Raw genomic sequence first — 25641 nt, 5'->3', positions numbered from 1 at the left:
GGTCATTCCAAAGAAAGAAAAACAGAACCTGTACTAAAAATAATCCGCATCATCAGTCCAATATAAAAAATTTATAAAAAAAAAAAAAAAAAAAAAGGTATGCATAAACAAATCCAGATTTTGATCGTTTGGTAAGCTTTGCCCACTTCAGAGAAATACAGAGCAGAGCACAAAGAGGTAGTAGGAATTGGCAGCACCATGGCCACCGACTTCAAGTCCATCCCCATAATCGGTACTCCCAATCTACCTCTACCTCATATTGTTTGTTTTAATTCAAACGTCTTTATTCATCCCAGACCAAGTTTCGTCTCTGCCTTTCAAAGCTTAATTTCATAAATGAACTCTCTCTCCATTTTAAAGACAAATGAATAGGTTCCGGGAACACCCTTGCTATATAACAATAATATTTTAACAATTTTGTTAATTAGCATCTCGAGATCCAATTGGAACTCGAGTTTTAGGAACTCAAGTTAAAAGTTAAGTGTTTTGCGTTAACCTTACCTGGACAAAATTGCCAGGTGGAGCCAAGTAGATATCGAGTTAATAAGACTCGAGATATGCTCGAGTGTACTACGTACACAACTCTTTCAACGTCTCATGGAAAAAATTGCCAAACAGACTATTCTAGGGAAAAAATTAGGCGCGTGGCACGTGTTCAAAATTATTTAGTAAGTTAGACTGTTTTTGAAAGTCGAGTTTGGCAAACTCGACTTTAGGCTGGAAAACAGACACTATAGTGGCGTTTTATTAGTGGCTATAGAAGCGTTTATAGAAAACGCCACTATAGGGAATCTATAGTGGCGTTCTTGACAAACGCCACTAAAAAAAAAAACGCCACTATTGTGTCTGTATTCTAGCCCAAAGTCGAGTTTGCCAAACTCGACTTTCAAAAACAGTCTAACTAACTAAATAACTTTGAACGCGTGCTATCCGGCTAAAATTTTTCAGAATTTTCACTGTTTGGCAAATTTTGCCTCGTCTCATTTCAAAATCTAAACGTTCAAACACAGTCACTCAGAACACGGCAAAATTTGCCAAACAGTGAAAATTCTGAAAAATTTTAGTCGGACAGCACGCGTTCAAACTTATTTAGTTAGTTAGACTGTTTTTGAAAGTCGAGTTTGGCAAACTCGACTTTAGGCCGGAATACAGACACAATAGTGGCGTAATTGAAAAACGCCACTATAGGCGCTAAAAAAACACCACTATAGTGTTCGTTTTTCAGCCCAAAGTCGAGTTTGCCAAACTCGACTTTCAAAAACAGTCTAACTTACTAAACGTGCCTAATTTTTTCCCACAAATAGTCTGTTTGGCAATTTTTTCGGCGAAAATGGGTAATTACCCATAAAACCCGAACTATTTAGTTAGTAGGGTCAGTTTGGAAACATATTGGCAAACTAGCAACTCGAGCCTTAGAGGCTCGATTTTGGGCCCCTAAATCGAGCCTCTGAGGCTCGGTTTATGTGCTTTGACATGGCGTTGATGTGGCAGGAGTGTACGTGGAACTCGAGTTTTTAAGTCTCGAGTTCCACGTAGGTGCCACCTAAACTTGAGTCTTTGAAACTCGGTTTACGTAAAAAGGTAAACCGAGTCTCAAAGACTCGAGTTTTAACCAAAAAGATACGCGTGTTGAACTCGAGTCTTTGAGACTCGGTTTTAATTTTGAAACCAAGTCTTAGAGACTCGAGTTTCAAACCATTATTTCCCCTCCTGTCTGGTCTTATCAAGTGTCTTTGCTGTCCTCTGTGCTAGGAATACGTGCTCTGTGCTAGTCTATTAGCTGAATACGTGCTCTGTGCTACTATTAAAGCTTGTGTTGAATGACATGTTTTGTCTGTTGCTTGTGCTAGTCTATTAGTCTATTTTGGTGCTTTTGCTAGTCAACAGTCTTTGTTGCTTCCTCCAGCAGGTAAGATGAGTACGTTGCTGAAGGACATGTGAATATAATTTGTCTGTTTTGAGACATATTCAAAAAATATGTTAAACTAGCACAAGCACCAAAAACTTCTCTCAGACTATGTTGAACCTAAAAAAACTCTCACACTACTCTCAGATGCAGAGAATATTTTGACTAAACACAACTCTCTCACATGAAGAACAACTTGCCTCAACAACTCTCACCTTCAGCAACTTCAATCACAGAACCTCTCTTAAGAACTCTCACAGAGACTCAAACTCTCATACATATTTAGCAGCAAAACATTGCTCCTCTCACTCTCAATCTCAGCAGTACATTTGCACATCATTATGTCAAGTAAGGGTCTCCTCACTCTCTAATTAGTTGTTTAGTGTATATAGCTGCTTTAAAAAGTGTTGCTTGCATTGTTTTAGTGTATATGCCATTTCCTAATAAAATATTTGTTTGTATTAGGCAAATATATTTGTTTCCTGATAAGATATTTGTTTGTATTAAAATATGTATATTTGTTTCCTTATAAAAAATACGTATATATATTTATATTTAGCCTATTTATACAACTATATAATTAAATATTTATATATACATATTTTTATTTATATATTTATAAAACTATATAATTAAATAATTAAATATTTATATAAATATAATTATATTTTTATATTTATACAACTATATATATAAATACTTATATAAATATATTTATATAAATACTTATATAAATATATTTATATAAATATATAAATATTTAATTATATAGTTGTATAAATAGGCTAAATATAAATATATTTATATAAATATTTAATTATATAGTTGTATAAATAGGCTAAATATAAATATATTATATTTATATTTATATATTAAATTAGATGATATGTCTAATTTGATTGATCATGATTATATTCACATTAGTGTTTTTTTTTTTCCTTTTTTTGTCTGATGAACCCTGCTCTATGCTATTTCATCAATAAAACTTTACACTTTTTGGTTGGCATGCTTTACTGATAGTGGTGGATTTTTTCATTCAGTATTGAAACAGAATCTGTTTAAAAAAAATTAAAGGAGCAGAATTTTCTAGGTAAGAAATTGAATTATTATTAAAAAATGAAGTTAAACTATGCGTATTCTAAAAGTTCAAGCTATTATAAAATGAAGAAGTTGATCATATAATTATTATTTTAACACTTTTCCTTAATAAGCATTAATTTTGAAATGATGCATTTCTTTTCAGCGTATACGTAACATATTGGTTCATTCACTATGGTACAGTTAAGTTTTTTGATATAAGTTTTGATGATTACTCTCCGGAGGAGGATCAAGGCCTAGACTACAAAACTGTATGGTCTAAACAGTGCTGAAATTTTTAGTAGACACAATTTGCTGGTTTAAGAGAGTTCGGTTAGAGCTGTAAGATAAGGAGAAATTGAATTATGTGTGACAATAACACTGCAACCTGTTAGTCATTTCAATATGACTTCAGAGACTAATATGTTACTGTCACAATTTGCTGATTTAAGAGGGTTTGGTAGGACCTGTTGGTCATATCCAATATGACCACACTGTCTAATATTTACTTTTTTTGGTGGCTTTTGGGGATCATTATAATTTTTCTGAAAAATCCAGCATGAAACCCTGTAGCTCTATGGTTTGGCCATAGGAAAGTAATGATAACTTTGTAGAATACATAGTAGAGCATGTTAACTTTGTGGCATGTGTATATAGAGTTTAGAGCATCTCTTTTGTCAAATTTATTACAATACAGTGATGCAGTGGTGTTGGTGGTGAATATTGATCATGCAAATATAGATATTAGCTTACTGGCAGAAATGCATGCATCTTAACATTCACTTGATTAGGACCCGCTGCAAATTAGTATTGTTCTTTAATTTCTTCTCTATAGCATGCAGTTAATTCCTTTATTTCTAGATTCCTTCACGTCATACTTTCTAGAATTAGCTAATGACATTTGATCCAGTACAAAATAAATGTTAAATTGTATGAATAACCACAGTAAGAAAGTCTATATTGCATGAGGTTAATGTTCTTTCCAATGACTACCTTATTAGCTGCAAATTACTACAGCTATTACATTGTTAAGTTGAACCAAATTTTCTTAGGCTGAAATTGTTAAATTACCTAAAGATTATATTAAATGCCAATTATAAATGGCCATTATAGTTTGTTGCTGCATTCATTAATTTTGTTAATACTTAGAAAATTTGTAGACATTTGCTTAGAAGTTGTGCAAACACGATTTTTTTGCAAAACTATAATATGGAAATTGGTTCAATTTGGTTTCTATTTAGAGGCTATGCAGATTTATTTAATATTTTTTAGTACTAGGTTGTTGCCTGCTATAATAATTTGATGTTAAGCAAGACTTTGTTGATGGTGGTTATGTAAGAAGGATTTGGTTCTAGGAAGACTGAAGCCAAAAATATGTAAAAGTATGGTAGGGGTGACATCTTATAGTATAATCAATGGTGTGGATTGTGGAGTAATTGCAAATTTATTTGGTGTACTGTTAAGTTACTGTGACTGCCATTTATATTTGCTGCTTTGCCTCATCTCTTATCTGCAACATTATTAATTAAAGATCAGCATACTCTTTTTTTACTTCAAATAGTTTTTTCCTCTGAAACTTCTCACCACTACATTTCCTTTACGAATTATCATATTAAATCTCCAATATACATATGCTTTTGTTTTAAACTGTTTAAAATCTGAAAGTTTGGTAATTTTAACAAACCTTCTTATCCTGTCATTTTGTTAAAAATCAGATTTGCTACAGTTTTCTGTCAAGATTCTATCCATTATGTATTTGTTGTTTGAATTACCTCTGTTTAGACAGATTGATAACATTCACCAGGTGTTCTCAAGAAACATTGCTGGATAAAGCTGACAGGTTAGGACAGCCTAACTATCAATTCCATATTAATCTGATAAGATTTTTTAATGTCACAAATCATAAACTCAGATTGAATGTAGGTCTGCCAATAATGTAGTTATGTTTCCCAATTCGCCTTAGACTAATGTAAATGACTCTGCTGTTTTTGTTATTTTTGTTGCCGGAAGATTAGGCTTTGCAAAATCTGGAGCTAGGAGTTTAGCCTTTGTAGATGATAACAGTTTTGAGTATGATGATATTATTGTATATAAGGGCCAATTCTATGTGATTGATACATTGGGAAATGTTTTGTGGATCGATCATTAATCATTGAAGTTGGTTCCATTTTTTGCCTCTGCTATGTGGGTTGGGTAGCCAGAAGCACTTGGTGGAGTCATGTGGAGCTCTCTATGTTGTTGATAGATACTTTAATAAAGAAAGGAGGAGGGTAGAACATACCAACCAGTATGTTAGAGACTGTGATGGTCCCAAAGTGTTTGATTGCAAAGTGTATAAGCTGGATGAAGAATGGGGTCGATGGGAGTTGGAAAAAAGCTTGGGTGATTGAGCTTTAGTTTTGGGTAATGATTGTTGTTTATCGATTTTGGCTGAAGAGTTTACTGGGTATAAAAGGAATTGCATTTTCTTCAATTATCAAAATGAAACTCACGTTTTCAACTTGGAAGATAGAAGCTTTGGAGATTTACAGAATATCCATCCATCCTGGCTTCTCTCAAATTTGCTTTAGGCCTATGTAAGATAGTACACTTCCAATAACTTTCTTTTTGGGGACCTGAATTTGAAGCAAAGAAATAGAAAGAGAATGTGTAATGCAATTGTTAGAGAGAAAAGGGTAAGAGATATACTATTTTCTACTTGAGTGGGAATTGGTGCTCTTTTTTCTGGCTAAGTAGCTTGAAATCTAATTTCCTGGCTGCCCTTCATATAGTACGTGCAAAAATCTTAGTATCTAATAAAGGGGTACATGCTACATATGCATCATTTTTTAAGGATGGAGCTTATGTATATTGGGCTATCAATTAAGTTCAAACACATTATTGTAATAAATTAATTAGGAAAATGATTAAAGGAGTTGCGTGTGTAAGTTTGTGGGTAATAAATACTCCCACAAATTTAAGTTTTATCCTTTCAAACACATTATTGTAATCACACTTTTGATGACGTTGATCTCCTTCGTGTACTTTGTATTTTTTTTCTTTTCTAAAATATCTATTACTTAACACAAAAAGAGTTCCCCCCCCCCCCCCCTAAGCAGAGCATGTAATACTACATAATTTTATGATCTTTATCATCAACAAGCATCTGAAACCATCAATCAAAAAGACAATCAAATGATACCCTTTGGCAGAACTACATGGTCCAAATAAAAGTAGCAATGAACAGGGAAACAAGGCAAGTTACGAACACCTCTATCAATAAATATTGTAAACATGACAATTACATTGACATGCAGTTAAGTATTTTAACTATATCAAAACCTTTGCAATCAAAGAGAAACATACATAGGTGTAGAGGTCAAGGGAAGCAGCCACCGCCGTGGATCCGTGCACCACAGCATGCTCTCCGGCCAGTATGACTAATACCTTACATATTGTATCAAAACCAACATTGGTCTCCACGAACTGGTTCTTCAGATCTCCATTCAGTGTAACAGGTACACCAATCACCTGTCAAATTAATAGAAGTTCTATTAATAGACTGTGGTATCATAAAAATATATCTAGATTAAAATAACAAATGATGCAAGGAATAAAATTGCAACAAATATCCTTATTTGAGGCATTCACCTAGTTCCAATAATGTAGGTTCAAACCATATTGAAAACAAAAATAATCTTATGGAAATGTGAAAAGAGAATTAATAATGGAATACAGTGTGTTGTTTCACATTAAGCTTTCAGATACCTTTTTTGAATCTTACGCCGTCTCGTATAATGCGGAGGAGGTCTTGCATGTCCTTCGTCAGATGCCTCGGGCCCAACATTGTGTCCATGTTTGTGCCCCCCTGTCCCACACGGTGGTGCCTTTGATATGCGTTTAGGCCGACCTTCAGCCGCTGTAGGTAACCCAACCGGCTGCTCAGCCTGAACATGGGGTGGGTCAATGGCTGAAGAAGGGGTACTAAACGAACTATGGGAGGGTGGCTCCTGCTGCATGTCAGGTGGGGTACCCAGGTCAAAGGATGGAATCGGTGACAGCTGAAGAAATGACTGTGGGGTGGGTGGACGGACGTCAGACCCAGAACAAGGAAGTGGGGTGGGTGGAGGGATGGTGGGGCAAGGAGACGGATGGTGGGCGGGTGAAGGGATGGTGGGCGTAGGGGCTGGATGTGGGTTAGGTGAAGGGATGGTGGGCGTAGGGGCTGGATGTGGGCTAGGTGAAGGGATGGTGGCAGTAGGAGCTGAATGTGGGTTGGGTGAAGGGATGGTGACGGTAGGGGATGGATGTGGGATGGATGAAGGGATGGTGGGGCTGGCGGATGCATGTGGGGTGGATGCACAGGGATCGGGGGTAGGGAGAAGCTGAGGGGTAGCAACAGGCGGACGGGATTGACATCCGGCCGGAGCTGTGCTCGTGCTTGGGCCGGTAGGCATAGCTGCCTCCTCAATCGGGGCCTCAGGGATAGGAGGTTGGACACGTGTCATCGCCTGTACTGCCGTCAACACCTCAGTAATGTCGTTGTGGTCCTCCGTGCCCACTGGATGACGCCTCAATAAACGGACGTATCCTTCAATCTGCACATGGAAAAACCACACATATTAGACCTGCAATACGAAATCAACAATGCCAATTGATAATAAAATAAATGTTGGTTCTGCTACTAATAATTGCAAATTAAAGGGAGATGAAGTGGTAAGCAAAAAATGTAGTAACAAACATCATGCTCTCTAAACAGTGGTTTCATGGTAAGAAATACGGTAACATGTAGAAGAGATTGAGAAGTTACCAGCAGAGTCACTACAGCACCAGGCCTATCGATGAACCTCCGAGTCACCCTTTTGAACCAGTCATGGTACTCGTGCTCTGGAGGCATATCACCAAGCACAGCTTCACAACGCCGATCAAAGCGATAACCCCACTCAAGGATATGCGCAGCATGCTTCTGCATCCAATTAACACCGATCTTCCCCCTCAAATCAATGCCATGAAGCACTCTGTCAGTGTTAACAGCGCGGGGAATTTCTTGGATCATCCCGAATTGACGAACAACACGATCCGGTGTATGTTTCTCTACTAGGTGGAAACATACAAGCGGCACCGTTGCCGTCCATACGGCCCTCCCTGCAACACACCAGGGCGGGAGGTCGTCAAAATGAGCTTCATATGGCTGCCACACCACCTACAATAGCCAAAAAAGAAGTACACAACACATTAGGGAACAATGTTTATATTTCAAAGTTCACGAAACCTATATGGACGTTCGTAAAAGCGTAAAATAAGGCATTTTCATACCTGGTCTGGCAACATGGAAGCTAGTTGCTCGCGATACCTGTCCCTGAAGATGTGGGCGGGCCTATTTTTCTTGTTTGGGACCCACAACCACCTACAATCAAGAAGAATGGATCAATAAGTACTGAGATAATGTTAAAACTATAATGTAATCACATATATGAAATAAAAGGAAATAAAAGGAAATTGAAATTTGAAGAAATAATGTAATCACTTAAGATGAAGAAATGAAGAAATAAAAGGAAATTGAAAGTAAGGTGGAGGGTGAGGTCATGTGAATTGCAATAGTAATTAATTCAAAGTTAGCTTTTTTATACTTTTTATTTATTAAAAATTTTATATGCTTATATTTCTTTATATATTATGAGTCAACATCCATATAATTTATTGAGTCTTAAAACTATAAGTCCATATTTCAACTAATATATCAATTTCAAGTCTAAAACTCTACCCAATAATTATAATAATACTATTGATTCTCAAAAAAAAAAAAAAAAAACTATTAAAACAATTTTTCTATTAAAATATTCTAAAAAAATTACTATTAAAAAACAGAAATATAAAAGCTCAAGTTAAATATTGCAGTACTAGTTTTATTACTTATATATTACGTGTGGACCCACATAAACAAAGCCTAAAACTTTTTTTTTCAAGTCTCTTTGTCATTTCCAACAACTAGTCACATGCTAGGTTCACAAAACAAGAAAGAAAACACAAAACAAGGCAATGAAAATTCAAAATAGAATTGAAGAAGGACTAGCGAACGAAGAGAAAGAAGAAGAAGAAGAAAAAGAAGAAAGAAGAAAAAGAAGATGAAGTAGCAATAGCAACTGCCTCGCCTCAGCCTCTCTATCTCTCTGTGACTTTGTCTCGCCTCTCCTAAATTTCCTTACTTTTTTCTTTTTTTCTTTTTTCCTTCATCTTTCAGACTTTCACTTTCTCTGTTAGGTTTTTCTGAGTTTTCTTCTTCTTCTTCTTGATTTACATGGGTCATGGGCTTAATTTTTCAACATATGTGTAAATATATGGGCTGTAAATGTACTTCATAAGGGGGGCTGGCTGGGCTAGGAATTCACGAGGGGGGCCTAAGCTAAAAACTAAGGTGGGGCAAGCTTTTTTTTTTTTTTTAAAAAAAAAAATTTAAGCTACTAATTAATTTTTTTTTTGTTTTTGTTTTTTGGGGCCCAAGGGGGCCCAGGCTCCCTTAGGCCCTCACTTGGGTCCGTCCCTAATTTAGAGGCAACAAATTATGAACCAACTTACCAAACCCATAAGCATGTGTTGTAAAAGCCATAAATTCTGGTTGGTTCGCTATCCAGTAATAGTGTCTTCTTCCTTGTGAGGCACGCAAACAAAAATGATATCTATGTCAATGTGTGTGCTTCGTAGTTTTCTTTTTTTTCTTTTTTTCCTAGTCAGAGTAACCATTTTAAGAGAACCTAACAATTGCAGTTAATTTCCAAGGTACGTCATCACGTTGGTTTGAAACCCAAACCATCTTCTAGCTTAATTGGCAGCTGTGAACATTTATAAATGTTTACTGTATACTCCAAGCCCCAATAGCATGGTGTGAGCTGGAATACATAGCTGTTTAAATTTGCTTCTTACTTCAATATAATTCACTTTGAAACTTTAACAAAGAGATAAGGTTTGGTGCTGAACGTGAAGGGCATTGAATGTTTTACATTCCCATCCATTAAATTGTTCCACACAACTTGACTGAAAAGCTCATATTGCTAATAGCTTTCACACTAGTGTTTTATTTTGATCTTTCTTAAATACAGTCCTAATGAATCAGGAGATGGGCCACATATATTCTCAATTATATATTTCTTTGTTCTAGGGGTTTCTGTTGAACTTTATATTCTCAGTCATAATGCTAACTCTCTTTACATGAAAACATCCAACTATATAAGTAACATATTATATTCCTTTTTGATTGGCCTTCCAACTGAGTTTTCTCTACTTCTTTTAATCATTACGTTTTTTCGATATCTTCTCTTGCTTCTTATAGGCACAATCCCCAAGTTCCAAACTGAAAAGGAATATTTAGATTTATATTGTTTGAAATGGCTTTCATCTTGAATAGACAAATCATTGGTGGGATTGTGGTTGCATTGTTGACGGGCTCAATCCTAGTGGAAATATGCAAATAAAGATGGTAAAACAAATTTCCACATATAGATGCATTTGTGTGTGTGTGTGTGTGTAATGCATTGTAGTTGTCAAATATAGAATTGTACGGCACCGAGACCTTAGGCCCATACAGACCCCGGGCCCTGCCCCAATTGTACAGTGCGGTGATCCCAGGCCCATACAGGCCCTGGGCCTTGTCCCGTACTGGCTTTGGCCACAGGCCCAGCCGAAAGGTCCAGTCGTCCTACGCCATTCCCGGGGATTCATAAATAACAAACAGGTGTAGGGTATTAAGTTCCAAGGTGGGCTCGGTCAAACGTTCCCGGTCATGTACATGAGTTATTCCCGGGAAAATGTGGTATGCACGGGAGACGGTGCTGCCGAGCATTATCGGTCCAGATGGAATCAAGTTCCAAGATCATAAATGCAGCACCGCCCTCTCACCTAAACATCCACTTAAATCAAATGATATTGGACCTTCAATGGCACAAACGGTGGCTGTAATCATGATCTTCCCACTAACCTTGGCTATAAATAGAAGAAAGATGGGAGAAGAAAGGGGATTTTTTTTGGAGAGAAAAGAGTGAAAGAGTGGACATCAAACTGGGCGTTGCTTTGAGTCTCTGCCGAGAACGACCCATAGTAGGAAATCTTCAAGCCCACTACAAATAGATTGTGAGCCCATAATAATCCAAGGCCCATAGGCCTCGTACTTGGTTCTTACAATTGGCGCCCACCGTGGGGCCCTCCTACAAAGCTGTAGTTCGACTGGGACTCAAACGACGAGGATGTCTGAGGAGCGTGCACCAAGCGGCTCCATGGGATCTTCTCGGGGGTCAACATGGAGGGAGAGAAGGCAAAAAAGGCGGGAAGATAGGGAGCACTCAAGAAGGGAGGAAGGGTCCGGACAAGGAGAAGGATCGGCTCAGACACACTGGACGGTTTCGGACGTCTCGGCGCATCGGCGGCATGACGAAAGGGACCGAGAGCTGGAACGGTTACGCAGACTGGTAATGGACCTAGAGCTGGAAGCAAGGGTTCGGCGAGATGAAAGGAATCGCAACTCCCAGCAAAGGAGAAACCAGGGTGAGGCCTCCAGCCGGTCTAATACGCATCGGTCCCGAGACCGGTCGCGCTCCCAAGAGTCGCACCGGCAATCACGGGAACCACGCAATCGACGGAACCGCTCACGGTCGCACGGTTATGATCACCAAGGATCAGAATCACCGGAAGAACGACTACACCACAATGCCTCCATGGACGCAATGAGCCGGGCTCTACGGATGGCTGCCCGGTCACCGTTTTCCGATGAAATTGAACGGGCCCCTATGCCGAGCAGATTCACACGACCACCATTCAATTCGTATGAGGGAAGGACAGACCCCGTGGAGCATGTTAGCCATTACATCCACATGATGTCTTTGCATGCGCACAACGATGCATTAATGTGTAAGGTTTTTCCCTCTAGTCTCGGTTCCACGGCACTAAGATGGTTCAATGGTTTGCGGAAGGGCTCCATACACAGCTTTGCCGAGCTGATTCAGGAATTCGGCAGCAGGTTCGTGACATGTAGCCGGGTGCAACAGCCGGTTGACGCACTACTTTCCATGAAGATGAGGGTTGGGGAAACCCTTCGGAGTTATGCCAGCCGATACTGGGAACTCTATAACGAGATTGGTGGAGGAAACGAGAAAATTGCGGCAAGCACCTTCAGAATGGGGCTCCCTGAGGATTCTGAATTACGGGAGTCACTGACGAGAAGACCCCCCGAGGACATGAGGCAACTGATGAGACGCATAGAGGAGTACAAACGCCTGGAAGATGACCGGTTGCAAAGCAGGGGGAAAGCTCCTTTAGTGGGGAGATCTCGGCAAAACGTTTTGCCGGCAAAACCGAAACGAGACTTCAGAATGCAGGGACCAGAGGGGCAGATCGACGGGGTCAATGTGGTGTTTAAAGAGCCAGTTCACAAGATCCTGGAACGGATCAAAGACGAGCCATTCTTCAGGTGGCCGAACAAAATGGGGGGCGACCCATCTCGGAGGAACCAAAACTTATACTGCACCTATCACAGAGACAAGGGGCACACGACTGAACAGTGCCGGGTATTAAAAGATCATCTCGGACAGCTAGCAAGGGCCGGGTACTTAAAAGAGTTTGTAACAGATTCCGTTAACCGAGAAACCGGGCAGGGATCCCAACAGAAAAGGAATCCCCTTCCACCACCCCTGGGGGTAATCGAAGTCATCCATGCCGCACCAAGAAGGGCAGCAGCGGCTAAAAGGATACTGACAGTAGCCTGCGCGGAAGGAGAATCATCCAAAAAGAAGAAAAAAGGTGGACGGCCGACCATCTCGTTCGGAGAAGATGATTTCGAGGGGACGGTCCAACCCCACGACGATGCTTTGGTGGTGACAGCCCGGATAGGCGGATTCCTGGTGAAGAGGGTGATGATTGATCAAGGAAGCGGAGCCGACGTCATGTACCCGGATCTCTTTGAAGGGCTAGGGTTAAAGACCCAGGATTTGGCGAAGTATGACACGCCGTTGGTCTCGTTTGATGGGAGGGTTGTAATTCCCGAGGGGCAGATCTCTCTCCCAGTGAACATGGAAGGCAAGACAGTTATAGTTACATTTATAGTGGTCCGATCATTCGCACCATACACCGCAATCCTGGGAAGGCCGTAGATTCACGCAATGGGGGCTGTCCCGTCCACCCTTCACGTAAAAGTGAAATTTCCTACCGAGAATGGAGTTGCCGTGGTAAGGGGGAATCAGCAGGTGGCGAGGCAGTGCCTCGTCGCCGCGGTCCGGTGGGAGAACGAACAGCTCGGTCGAACTGAGGAGAACGAGAAAGAAAATTCATAGCAATTACAGAAACCCCAGGGGGAAGCTGGGGCGGACGTGGCCGAGGAGGTGCTGAAGGTAAGGATTCTCCCAGATGCTGACAAGTATTTCCAGATAGGTACAAGCATGAACGACCGGGAAAGGGTAGATATGTTGCTGTTCTTATTGCAAAACGTGGACGTTTTTGCGTGGAGCCCGTATGAAGTGCCCGGCGTAGATCCCGAGTTCATTGTCCACAGACTCAACGTGGATCCGTTATTCCCCCCAAAGAAGCAGAAACCGAGAAGAGCGTCGAGGGAACACGTCGAGGCAGTAAACCTGGAGGTACAGCGGCTGAAGGATGCCGGAGCCATAAAGGAGATATTCTTCCCGAAGTGGTTGGCAAACACTGTCGTGGTAAAGAAGAAGAACGGGAAATGGAGAGTTTGTGTGGATTTCACAGACTTGAACAAGGCATGTCCCAAGGACCCATTCCCGATGCCCAAGATTGACCAGCTAGTAGATGCAACGTACGGGCATCCGAGGATGAGCTTCCTGGATGCCTTCCAGGGCTACCACCAAATTGCCTTGGCGCCCGAAGACCGAGAAAAGACTGCATTTATCTCCCCGAATGCAAATTATCACTACGAGGTCATGCCGTTCGGACTAAAGAACGCCGGGGCTACGTATCAGAGAATGATGACGAGAATGTTCCGAGAAAAAATTGGATGCACGGTTGAAGTTTATATCGATGATATGGTGGTGAAAAGCAGAATTGAGTCGCAGCACACCGAAGATCTCCGGGGAGTGTTTGAGATACTACGTCGGTATAAATTGCGCTTGAATGCCGAAAAGTGCACTTTCGGAGTGGGGGCTGGTAAGTTCCTGGGGTATCTGATCTCTACTCGGGGTATAGAAGCTAACCCCGACCAGATAGAAGCCGTGAACCGCCTCAAACCACCAAGCAATCCCAAAGAGGTGCAAGTGCTCACTGGAATGCTAGCGGCCCTGAACAGATTCATCTCCAAGTCTGCCGACCGTTGCCGGCCTTTTTATCAGCTTCTGAAAAAGTGGAAGGGGTTTCTATGGGACGAGAGCTGCGATGAAGCCTTTCGAGAGCTAAAGGAATATTTGGCAAAGGCGCCGAGGTTGACGGCCCCGGATCCCGGAGAGGATCTGTTTATGTATCTCGCTGTCACCGACCATGCGGTAAGTGCTGTGTTGCTAAGGGACCGGGGAGTGCAGATGCCGGTGTATTACGTGAGCAAAACCTTGGTCGATGCCGAGACAAGGTACCTGCCTCTCGAGAAGTTAGTTTTGGCTCTGGTGCACGCCACGAGAAAGTTGCCACATTACTTCCAGGCACACACAGTGTTCGTCCTCACCGAGTATCCATTGCAGTCACTATTGAAGAGATCAGACTTCACAGGGCAGATTGCCAAGTGGGGGACTCGGCTGGGATCGTTTGACATAAGATACCGGCCTAGAAGCTCGGTGAAGGGACAGGTTCTGGCTGACTTCATCGCAGAGTTTACACCCAAGGACGAAGGCAAAATAATCTGTAGTGCGGAGATTCGCCCATGGAGGTTATTTGTGGACGGTGCATCGAATGCTATGGGGGCCGGGGCTGGTATTGTCATTGTCACCCCGGAGGGTATACGACTGGAACACTCCCTCAGACTGGGGTTCAAAGCCTCGAACAACGAAGCCGAATACGAAGCCATGTTGGCCGGATTGAGGGCAGTATTACATCTGGGCGCCAAGGACATAGAGATCTACTCTGATTCTCGACTGGTGGTTTATCAGATCACTGGGGACTTCGAAGCTCGGGACCCCAGAATGAAAGCTTATCTCGGCGCGGCAAAGCAGATTATCGGTCAGTTTGGAACGGTAAAGATATCCCAGGTAGCCCGGTCACAAAACAAGCACGCTGACTCTCTTGCCACGTTAGCCTCATCGGCTACTGAGGATACGCCAAGGCTCATCACGGTAGAACTTGTAAAGGAGCCAAGCATCCAGGTGAAGAATGTTCCCGACCAAGCCGGAGTAGAGATTGCGCAGGTGGCAGTAGCTGGTCCAAGTTGGATGAGCCCGATCATAGACTTCCTTGCCGAGGATAAAGTTCCGGAGAATGAGGCCGAGGCCAACAAGATTCGGCGAATGGCTCCCAGATACTGGCTGTCTTCAGACCGAAAATTGTACCGAAGATCCTTTGCAGGCCCTTACCTCTTATGCCTACATCCAGACAGGGTCAAAGAGCTCCTGACCGAGCTGCATGAGGGAGTGTGCGGCGGGCATGCCGGGGGACGATCTTTGGCACACCGAGCAATGACACAGGGGTTTTGGTGGCCACAGATGCAGAAGGATGCCGCCGAATACGTACGAAGTTGCGAACAATGTCAAAAGCACGCCCCAATGATCCATCAACCTGCAGGACAGCTAAATCCTGTCAGCAGCCCGTGGCCATTTGCACAATGGGGGCTTGACATCCTTGGGCCTTTCCCCCGGGCAACGGGGAACCGCCGTTTTGTATTGGTGGCTGTAGATTACTTCACAAAGTGGGCTGAAGCAGAGGCCTTGGCTAATATCCGGGATTCCGACGTGAAAAAATTTGTATGGAAAAACATAGTTACACGGTTTGGGGTGCCGAATTCGCTGGTATCAGACAATGGGCTGCAGTTCGACAGCAATGCTTTCCGGAGCTTTTGTAGTAAGCTTGGCATCAAAAACAAGTATTCAACCCCGGCATACCCACAAAGCAACGGCCAAGCTGAAGCGGTAAACAAGACTATCTTGAACGGGCTCAAAAGAAGGTTGGACGGAGCAAAGGGAAGATGGGCGGAAGAGCTACCCAGTGTATTATGGGCGTACCGCACGACCCCTAGGAGATCCACGGGTGAAACCCCGTTCTCCCTGACATACGGCTCGGAAGCAGTCATACCAACCGAGGTGAGCTTATGCAGTGCACGGGTCGCCGGGTTTGACCCCGTACAGAACGCCGACCTGATGATGGAGCGTTTGGATTGGCTAGAAGAATGCAGGGAGGCTGCGACCATACGTCTTGCCGAGTATCAACAGAAGCTGGCCCAAAGGTACAACCGAAATGTAAAGAGCAGGGAGTTCATTGCCGGGGAACTAGTATTAAGAAGGGTAGTGGGAAACATGCGGGACTTGACTGCAGGGAAGCTCGCTCAGAGTTGGGAAGGACCATACAGAGTCACAGCTATTGCGGGTGCAGGGGCCTACTACTTGGAAGACCTTGACGAGAGGCCACTCCCCCGACCATGGAACGCCAACAACTTGAAGAAGTTCTACGCATAATCATCGGTGTAAGCCATTACTTGTATCCCATTGAAATTAAGAGCATGATGAATCCTTTTGTATAAGCTATTTTTCATTCCTTAGCCGTACGCCGGAAGAATCACCATCAAATCTCAAAGGACAGAAGCCTGACTCTCGGTTCGATCACTATCGCCGAGCAGGCGGAAACCTACAAATAATAATCTAAGGACAGAAACCTGATCCTCGGCTCGATCACTATCGCCGAGCAGGTGGAAACCTACAGATAAGTCTCTAAGGACAGAAGCCTGACCCTCGGTTCGATCACTATCGCCGAGCAGGCGGAAACCTACAAATAATAATCTAAGGGCAGAAACCTGATCCTCGGCTCGATCACTATCGCCGAGCAGGTGGAAACCTACAGATAAGTCTCTAAGGACAGAAGCCTGACCCTCGGTTCGATCACTATCGCCGAGCAGGTGGAAACCTACAGATAAGTCTCTAAGGACAGAAGCCTGACCCTCGGTTCGATCACTATCGCCGAGCAGGCGGAAACCTACAAATAATAATCTGACAGAAACCTGATCCTCGGCTCGATCACTATCGCCGAGCAGGTGGAAACGTACAGATAAGTCTCTAAGGACAGAAGCCTGACCCTCGGTTCGATCACTATCGCCGAGCAGGCGGAAACCTACAAATAATAATCTAAGGATAGAAACCTGATCCTCGGCTCGATCACTATCGCCGAGCAGGTGGAAACCTACAAATAATTCTCTAAGTACGAAAACCTGACCCTCGGCTCGATTCCCGGTTCAGCCAAAGCCTAACCCGACCCTTTTTCAAATACTAAGTCAAAAAGCGCTCTCAAAATACACTAAGCGCCGCGTAAATGGTTCTCGGGGGTACTATTACATTAAGCAGCCATAGCACTGGCGTGGTTCAAGCAAAACACGAACAGAGATAATTTCATTCGACAAATTCAAACGGAAAAAGAAAACGGACTTCTAATTAAAGTAGAGCAATTGTTCGGTCACCACATCCCGGTGACATAGGCAAATAAAACCAACAAAATAAAACAAATGTTCGGTCACCGCATCCCGGTGACGTGAGCAAGTAAAACTAATAAAATAAAAATGAGCAAGCAAGATAAAAGCAAAATTAGCGGGGAGGTTGGTTCGGCGGTATCACTTCCTGCTGGCCGGCCAAAGAAAAAGGCGGGGCCTCACCGAGAAGCTCCTGCACAGTCGGGATACTGGTGACTTCCATTTCCTCAGGCTCGGCGTGAGCATCGATTTGCTCAACCAGCTCCCTCATACTGGCTGTCTCTTCCTCGTCAATCGCCACCGGGGTACCCTGAGCAGCAGGGGCGGGGCTCGGGAATGGGATTTGGCCGGGGTCTCTCAGATGCGAATCCTCAGGAACACCCATTGCCTGAAGGGCGGCAAACCACCCGGCCTCAAAGCCCATATTCCTAGCCCGAGCAACCACTGGCTCTACAGAGTTTTCGGCATCAGCAAAGCCGACATCATACCATTTCTGCTCCGCGGCTGCCAAGCCTGCCCTAAGGTCAGCTATCTCCTCGGCATTGGAGGTGTTAAGGCTGATGGCTTGGGCTAGCTTAAGCTCCGTCTCATTCTGCTGGGTTAGGAGCTCCGCACACCTTTTCTCGGCCAGGGACCGGTTCTTCTCGGCAACTGCAGCCTTTTTCTCAGCAGAGTCGGCGGCCTTCAGTTTTTCCTTAGCCGTTTTCACCGCCGCCTCGCGCGCCTCCTTCTCGCGCTCGCTCTCCTCAGCAAGCTCCCGTGCCCGAGCAGCCACAATGTGGGCCATTTGAGCAGCCTAGCAAGGACAAAAGTTAGAAAAAAGGCAAAAGGAAACCTGTATGAAGAACTAGATAGACAAAAAAAATTACCGCAATGGCGTGCCACTCTAACCGGCGCCCTACGGACTCCTCGGATCCATCCTCGAAAGCATGCACATCCTCGGGAAGTTGGAGAGCTTCGGCCAAAGATTGGGCAATACGGCCGCCCTCGCCTTTATCCCACATCCGAATGCAGGCGGTTGACGGCAATGGTTTGCCGTCCAAAAGGATCTTCGGCTCCCACGCAGGAGCCACTTGGGAGGAGGACGCGCCCCCCGTGCCGGCTTCAGTCGGCGGCTCACGGATAACAATACCACCTGTTGGACGGGGAGGAGTCTGGGCAGCGACCTCGCCCGGGCAAGTGGAAGGTTGATCGGTGACCTTTTGCTTCTTCCGGGCACATCCGGCCTGCGGTGGGGGTGAAGGCTGCGGCACTTGACCCCGGCCCTCGGGAGGAGGGGGCTGATTGGATTGTCTGGCACCGGGCACAAACCGTTCTACCGACAGCACTTTTCTAGATACCATCTTTCCCTTAGGCCGGGCAGCTCTAGCTAAAAGGGCGGCCGCTTCTATCACTTGTTGTTGGTTCACGGCGACCGGATTCTCGGGGATTGGCTGCTCTTGCGCTTGGCCTTGCTGCACGGCTTCGTGGGCTAACTCCCTGATGCGCCGGGATGCTTTTTCCGCGGATTCGTCTCTCAAAGGGGCTAGCTCGTCTGCGCGAGTAACCCGCCGGCCAAATTCCCTCGCTTCCCCGGTTGTAAGACTCGGCGGTAAAAAGTTCACGTACCGAACGTCTATATACGACAGCAGGGGGCTGTCAACTATCAGGGCCTGCTTGAACGGCTGCCAAGTAGAATAAACCGGCTCCACACCGAGGATCAAATGCGAAGCCCGGAGTTGCCCGTCCCAATGCACGTATATCTCAGAGCGGAGGACGAAGTTTAAGTCTTTGGCGTGGACGACTCTGAGGTCCTGCACAAACACTTTGCCGTCTGCAAAAGATCAAATGACGCATTAGTCTCTAATCATAAAAATTCTTTTTACCGAGAGGAAGAAAATGAGAGGCGAAAGAAAGCAGTTATATGAAGGGGATGGAACGAACCCACTTCACGCGGCGTAAGGGGGCAAGGAAACTCCCCGGCAAACCAATTGCCGCTCACCCTAACGAACTCATTGGCGGAGTTCCTGTTCGAATCAGGTAGGCATGATATCAGCCGTACCCGTGCATCCCTTGTCTTTAGGTAATAACCGGTGGCTTTGCTCCCACAGAGCCTATACATTTGGTTAATGTCATGGTGGTCTAACTGTAAGTTAAAGGTGTGGTTCAACTTACTGACGCAACTAACTACCCGGTAAAAGTTGGGGGGAAGTTGGTCCGGGCACAGCCCGTAGTAAGTGAGTGTGTTTATTAAGAGGGGATCCACGGGAAACCTGACCCCACCTTCTAGAATGGACATCAAAGGAAAGAAGGCTATACCATGCCCTCGGTGGAGTTCAATATCGCTCTCATGGCAGTAGGCCACATCCACGTCATTGGGAATGTTAAATTTACTCCTAAAGGTGGCCAAAGCAGCCGGGGACTCTAGGAGGTAAGAGTAACCCATCTATAACGCCTAAAAATGCGAAAGTAAACTCAAAGAAATGAAAGTTGAAAGGAAAAGGAAGGGGAAGAAAAACTTACTTTGGGTTCTAAGGAGGAAAAGAACACTGGGTAAGCAAGCGCACAGAAATGTGGTCGGCAGAGAAAAAGAGCTCTAAAGATTGGCAGAGGAAAAATGGGATGCTGTTCAGAGGGAGGTTATTTATAGAGGAAAGAAAAATGAATGGAGGAAGAAGAAGCGTCTGAATCAAGCATTAAATGGGCGCGGTCTACGAGCAGTCCAACGAACGCCAAGCATAACCAATCCGCACGTCGCTTCGGTTCTCGAACCGTCAGGCAATAATGACGACTGCGCCTGGCGCCGCGAAACGGCGCGTCTTTTGAGATGAATATTAAATGAGAAATGACGGCCAGAAGTCCCAGGCTAAAAGACTCCCGAGGTCAAAAGGTCCCATGCTGCTCCTTGATTCTTCTCGATGACCGAGTATGAATCAAGGGGGGGCTATTGTACGGCACCGAGACCTTAGGCCCATACAGACCCCGGGCCCTGCCCCAATTGTACAGTGCGGTGATCCCAGACCCATACAGGCCCTGGGCCTTGTCCCGTACTGGCTTTGGCCACAGGCCCAGCCGAAAGGTCCAGTCGTCCTACGCCATTCCCGGGGATTCATAAATAACAAACAGGTGTAGGGTATTAAGTTCCAAGGTGGGCTCGGTCAAACGTTCCCGGTCATGTACATGAGTTATTCCCGGGAAAATGTGGTATGCACGGGAGACGGTGCTGCCAAGCATTATCGGTCCAGATGGAATCAAGTTCCAAGATCATAAATGCAGCACCGCCCTCTCACCTAAACATCCACTTAAATCAAATGATATTGGACCTTCAATGGCACAAACGGTGGCTGTAATCATGATCTTCCCACTAACCTTGGCTATAAATAGAAGAAAGATGGGAGAAGAAAGGGGATTTTTTTTGGAGAGAAAAGAGTGAAAGAGTGGACATCAAACTGGGCGTTGCTTTGAGTCTCTGCCGAGAACGACCCATAGTAGGAAATCTTCAAGCCCACTACAAATAGATTGTGAGCCCATAATAATCCAAGGCCCATAGGCCTCGTACTTGGTTCTTACAAGAATCATATTGGGAATCAATTATTATTATTATATTCTTTTTTTGGTATTGTGCATCATAATGTGCAAACATTTTGAAAATTTATATAATACTATAATTCATATAATAATTATACATATATAATAAAATTAAAGCATTTATGCTGATTCACCTCTTACTCATTATATGTAGTGTCTTTTACATTCTTTATAAATAACCTAAAGAGACTCTCTCTATGAGTGTTACTGATTACAATAAAGCCTTTATAAATAACCTAAAGAGACTACGACTTCAAATAGCAAATAAAATTCGTCAAGAAGAAGTTAGAACCAAATAGAAAAAGAACTCAAAACATAATATAAGACTCGTGCTTTGGTGAAGACAGTATGTTATAGCAGTATGAGGTAGAGACTTACTTCAGGGATAGTGGACCACGTACTAGAGGACCGTAAGCACCCACTGGCGAGCCTCGCTCAACTGTCGGGCACAAATAGGGGAACCTGGCCCATGCCCAGTACTGGAGCAACAACAAGCACCCACCAATCTGACTGGTGTCCTCGCTTGCCCTGCATAGCTCTCGATACAACCATGCAAGGCAAGCACTTCCCCAACTATACCTTCGTGGATTGTGAAGGTCTTCCAACTGCTGCACCCACATTAGATGCACCCTATTGCCGGATTTGTCCATGAATATTGTGTCCCCCAATAGCGCTAGGATGTAGCATCGTGCGTACTTATGCAGCTGATCCTCTTCAGCATCAGGCGGCAATGGGTTAGCAACTTCCTCCAAAAGGCGGTTGATGAGAATCCTTTGCCCATCAAGTTGCTTATGGTTATTTTGAGTTACAGGTTGAAAGCCAAGGAAGTCCCGGCACACATTCACCCAAGTTTTTTGTGTGCTCCCTGTTATAGCGTCACCATCAACAGGAAGCCCGAGAAGAACCTCCACATCTTGCAATGTGATGGTCACCTCACCATGTGGCATGTGAAAGGTGTGAGTCTCGGGCCGCCATCGCTCCACTAAGGCCGTTATCAGGCCATTGTCAATCTCTCTACCCGGGACCCACAGGAGTCCCTCCAAACCAACTGTGGTGATGATGTTCCTCACTTGGTCGTCCACCATTGGAGGTTGCTTGGAGAACTCTGAACTACAACTACGGCAGGTAATGGACCCTGGATCCTGCACATAACAAAATCATGGATTAATATAGTATATGCAAATATGTGTACATTGTATGGATTAAATGCATGTGCACAAGTTACTGTTTTAGTTGAGTGTTTTACCCGCCCATTCCAAATAGCTTCGGACCGATGCGTCGCCTGCTGTGTCAACACTGAGTCGTCAATGGGTCCAGGCTGTGTATAGTCAATGCGTCCAGCATTTGCAGCAGCCATACTGAAGAAGAATGATAAGCAGTTAATTTCAAAATTGAACACACAATATGCTTAAATATATAGGTATGAGTTAGAGCAACTAAAGCCACTTTGTACAATGAGAATTCAATAAAAGATGAAAGACTAAACCAAAAGAGGCCAATATGAACACAAAGCTTTTTAGACTTAGGATTTTATTTTTAAGGTTACAGTTTTGAACACACGCAGTTTTTGTATTTATTTTTATTTTTTAAAAGAAGATCACACACAGAATAATGCTTAGTTACAAATACCACAAGACAATGAAGGGCTTTGATAAACTTACTATCAAACATGAGATTAAAGGGTAATTGAGGAACATAAAAAAAGAAAAAGAAAAAAGAAACTAATGTATTAAATACTATTGATTGATTTCATATCAACAACTAAATAAATTAATTTTTGAATGAAAGAAACAATTTTTTTATATCAATTTTATTACAAAATGCTTACAAATTGACATGATAATTCTTCTCCAAAAAAAAAAAATGACATCATAATAATTGTGATTGATGTCATGACAACCACATAATAAGTAAATTTCTTAATTACTTTTTTTTTATGTGTTTTAAATATCAAAATTATTAGACTTTAATTATTATCTCATTTAAAAGTATACATAAAACATAAGTTCATGGATTAGACAATAAAAAAAATCCTATTAATACAAAAATAGGTGTCCATAGTAAGAACAAATAAAATATATAATACAATTGTGGAATTTTCAATATATTAATCCAATTAAAGGTTATTAAATAGTGTGATAATTAGCAGCTTTTTCCTATTATGAAACTGTTTATACAAATTCATTATGACACAGAAAGGTTACTAGTTATAATTGAGACACGGCCTTGTAATTACGAGTTTCATCTGTTTGGCTCAAAAGATGCAGAATCTGTCATCACTCAATTTCTGCATCCTCTGTTCATTTATGCACTAATGTATAGGCATTGTGACTTTGTTACCCAGAGGAGCATGTTCTGCATAATTTATCTCAGAGACCTCTGACCTAGGAAGCTGAATACGTACTTGAGTAAATTTTTGGTATATGATAAGACCTTATTAGAAATCTTGAAGAGGGCATAGCTCTAGTACATGGGAGGTATATTATTGTTCATATACTATTGCTCAATAGATTTTAGTGATTAGGCTATTTGAAAATTCCTCTTATCAATACAAAATGCATTTTCTGGCTAAAAGATACTAATACCCTAGCCATATCTGTTCTGCCTGCACAAGCAAAGACTTTTGCAAACCATAAAACATTTTGTCTAGAGCAATGCTTTCCCTTGGCAAAATATTTGTGATTTGGGGTTCCCTTGAACATATCCTTCTTAGGCTCATTAAAGCTTTGTTGTATATACTTATGGTGGAAGTATGATCAAGAGATGTCATTTTATCACTTGTTGGTGTTCCATGCATTGAAGTGATGTTTTGTGCCATCTTTGGGTCCAGTCTACAGTTCTAGGAATTGTTTTCTCTCTTTTCTGTTTTGCTCTGTGCCTGTGTCTGTGGCAGTATACCTAGATCACTGTTGGATTTGGTGGCTAACTACAGACGAAGGTCCTTTGTAGTTGGTATGGTGTATATAGAGGAAGAGGGAAAAGCTGTACTTATTGAGGGCAGGGAGCTTCCTGTTTACTGACTTCAGATGGTGCTATAAAGGTCCTTTTTTAATGGCTTTTGTTTATCTTCTTCTTCCTTTTTATTGTAAATTCCTCTAATTCTATTGTAAATTACCAATTGTCCCATAAACTTAAGGTTTTGGGAAATTGTGAATTTAATCATAATTCTAATAATTACAAATTAATGTTGACAAATTTCATTGTAATATTCCTAGAGCAAAATAAGCTTTGTTGATAAATACCAATACGATCTTTAAAGTAATAAGTACATCTAATCGTTTGAATTTTAGGAAACAAAACCTTACCAACAGGTCCCTAAACTGATTCTTGAATCTTTGCAGTACCTACACATATATAGTTAGGTTTTGAAGTACTAGTCTTTAATGGAACGCATGAAGGTTTGGGGGAACAATCTACATCATAAAGCACTTTGACCATTGGCCATAAGGTTGTCAGCAAGTATGAAAGTTTGTTCGGGCTCCGATATTGGGGAAGTTTAATACATAGATGCCTATTATGTAATTGTTTCAATAAGTTCATCTAATGAATGTTTAAATGTATGCAAGATGATACTATTGAGTTATGACACATATGATTGGTTACTGAGGAATGAGAATGTTTGGGGCTGTATGCAATTTTAGATCCAACCAAGAGTTTGAAATTTGAAGTTTCAGGATTGAGGTCCTTGATTGTAGCTCTCATTCTCAAGTCAATGTTAAACACATTGGTGTGCTAGCTCCTTGTGTTCGCATGGGTTATTTTGAGTGCAATGCACTCATTATTTTCTCCTAATTCACCCTCTGTCTCATTTTTTACCACACATTGATATTGTTATGTGACATAAACTGAAGACCTTATCTTGAAACAAGTTTTCCATTGTTTACCTCTTTGTGTCAGCATGGGTTATTTCAAGTGCAATGCACTCAATGTTTTTTCCTAAATCACCCTATGCCTCTTGTTTTACCACACATTGATATTGTTATGTGACATAGACTGCAGACCTCATCTTGAAACAAGTTTTCCGCTAAGTTTAGTTCTGACCTTTTGCCTTTGATCCTACTTACTGTGCAATTACAACCTTTAAAACAGATTGGACAGCAAAACTTGGCATTTGGGCTGAAATTTAATGCGAAAGGAATTGTTGATTGTTATGAAAGAGAACTTGAAAGCCTTCCTTTTGGTCAAAAGCGTGATATTGAGTTTAAGATGATTGAAGGAGACTTTCAACTATTTGAAGGAAAATGGTCTATCGAACAGGCAATATTTTGTTGATTTAATGTTGTTGGGCATCTTCTATGTCAATTTGTCTCTTTAGTTGTTCTCGAGCATGTGTATGCATGCATGTATAGCTGCTCATATGGTTTAACTTGCTAATTATATGGCACTTGTTCTCTATTTAAGTTTTGCAATTGTTTCTAAACATCTCAACATTCTGTTTAAAGCTAATGTTTATAGAAGTTAAAGATTGGACACTGTTTAAGCTAGAATGTATTAATTATTATACAGTTTCTAAAGG

The 25641-nt window shown here is 42.4% G+C and overlaps 1 protein-coding gene across 1 annotated transcript; it reads right to left on the bottom strand.

Moving 5' to 3' along the window:
* Positions 1–6316: 6316 nt before the first annotated feature.
* LOC115950283 (serine/threonine-protein phosphatase 7 long form homolog) lies at positions 6317–22482 on the bottom strand. Its single transcript, XM_031067506.1, has 6 exons — positions 22372–22482; positions 21504–22267; positions 8279–8369; positions 7773–8165; positions 6731–7560; positions 6317–6493 (listed from the first exon to the last, which is right to left on the bottom strand). Exons 1-6 carry the CDS (start codon positions 22480–22482, stop codon positions 6490–6492), a joined length of 2193 nt encoding a protein of 730 aa, XP_030923366.1. The 3' UTR covers positions 6317–6489.
* Between the last annotated feature and the right edge of the window lie 3159 nt (positions 22483–25641).

The sequence above is a fragment of the Quercus lobata genome, chromosome 6 (genome assembly GCF_001633185.2).
Source record: "Quercus lobata isolate SW786 chromosome 6, ValleyOak3.0 Primary Assembly, whole genome shotgun sequence".
NCBI lineage: Eukaryota > Viridiplantae > Streptophyta > Magnoliopsida > Fagales > Fagaceae > Quercus > Quercus lobata.
This window is presented reverse-complemented; position numbering and strand designations above follow the sequence as displayed.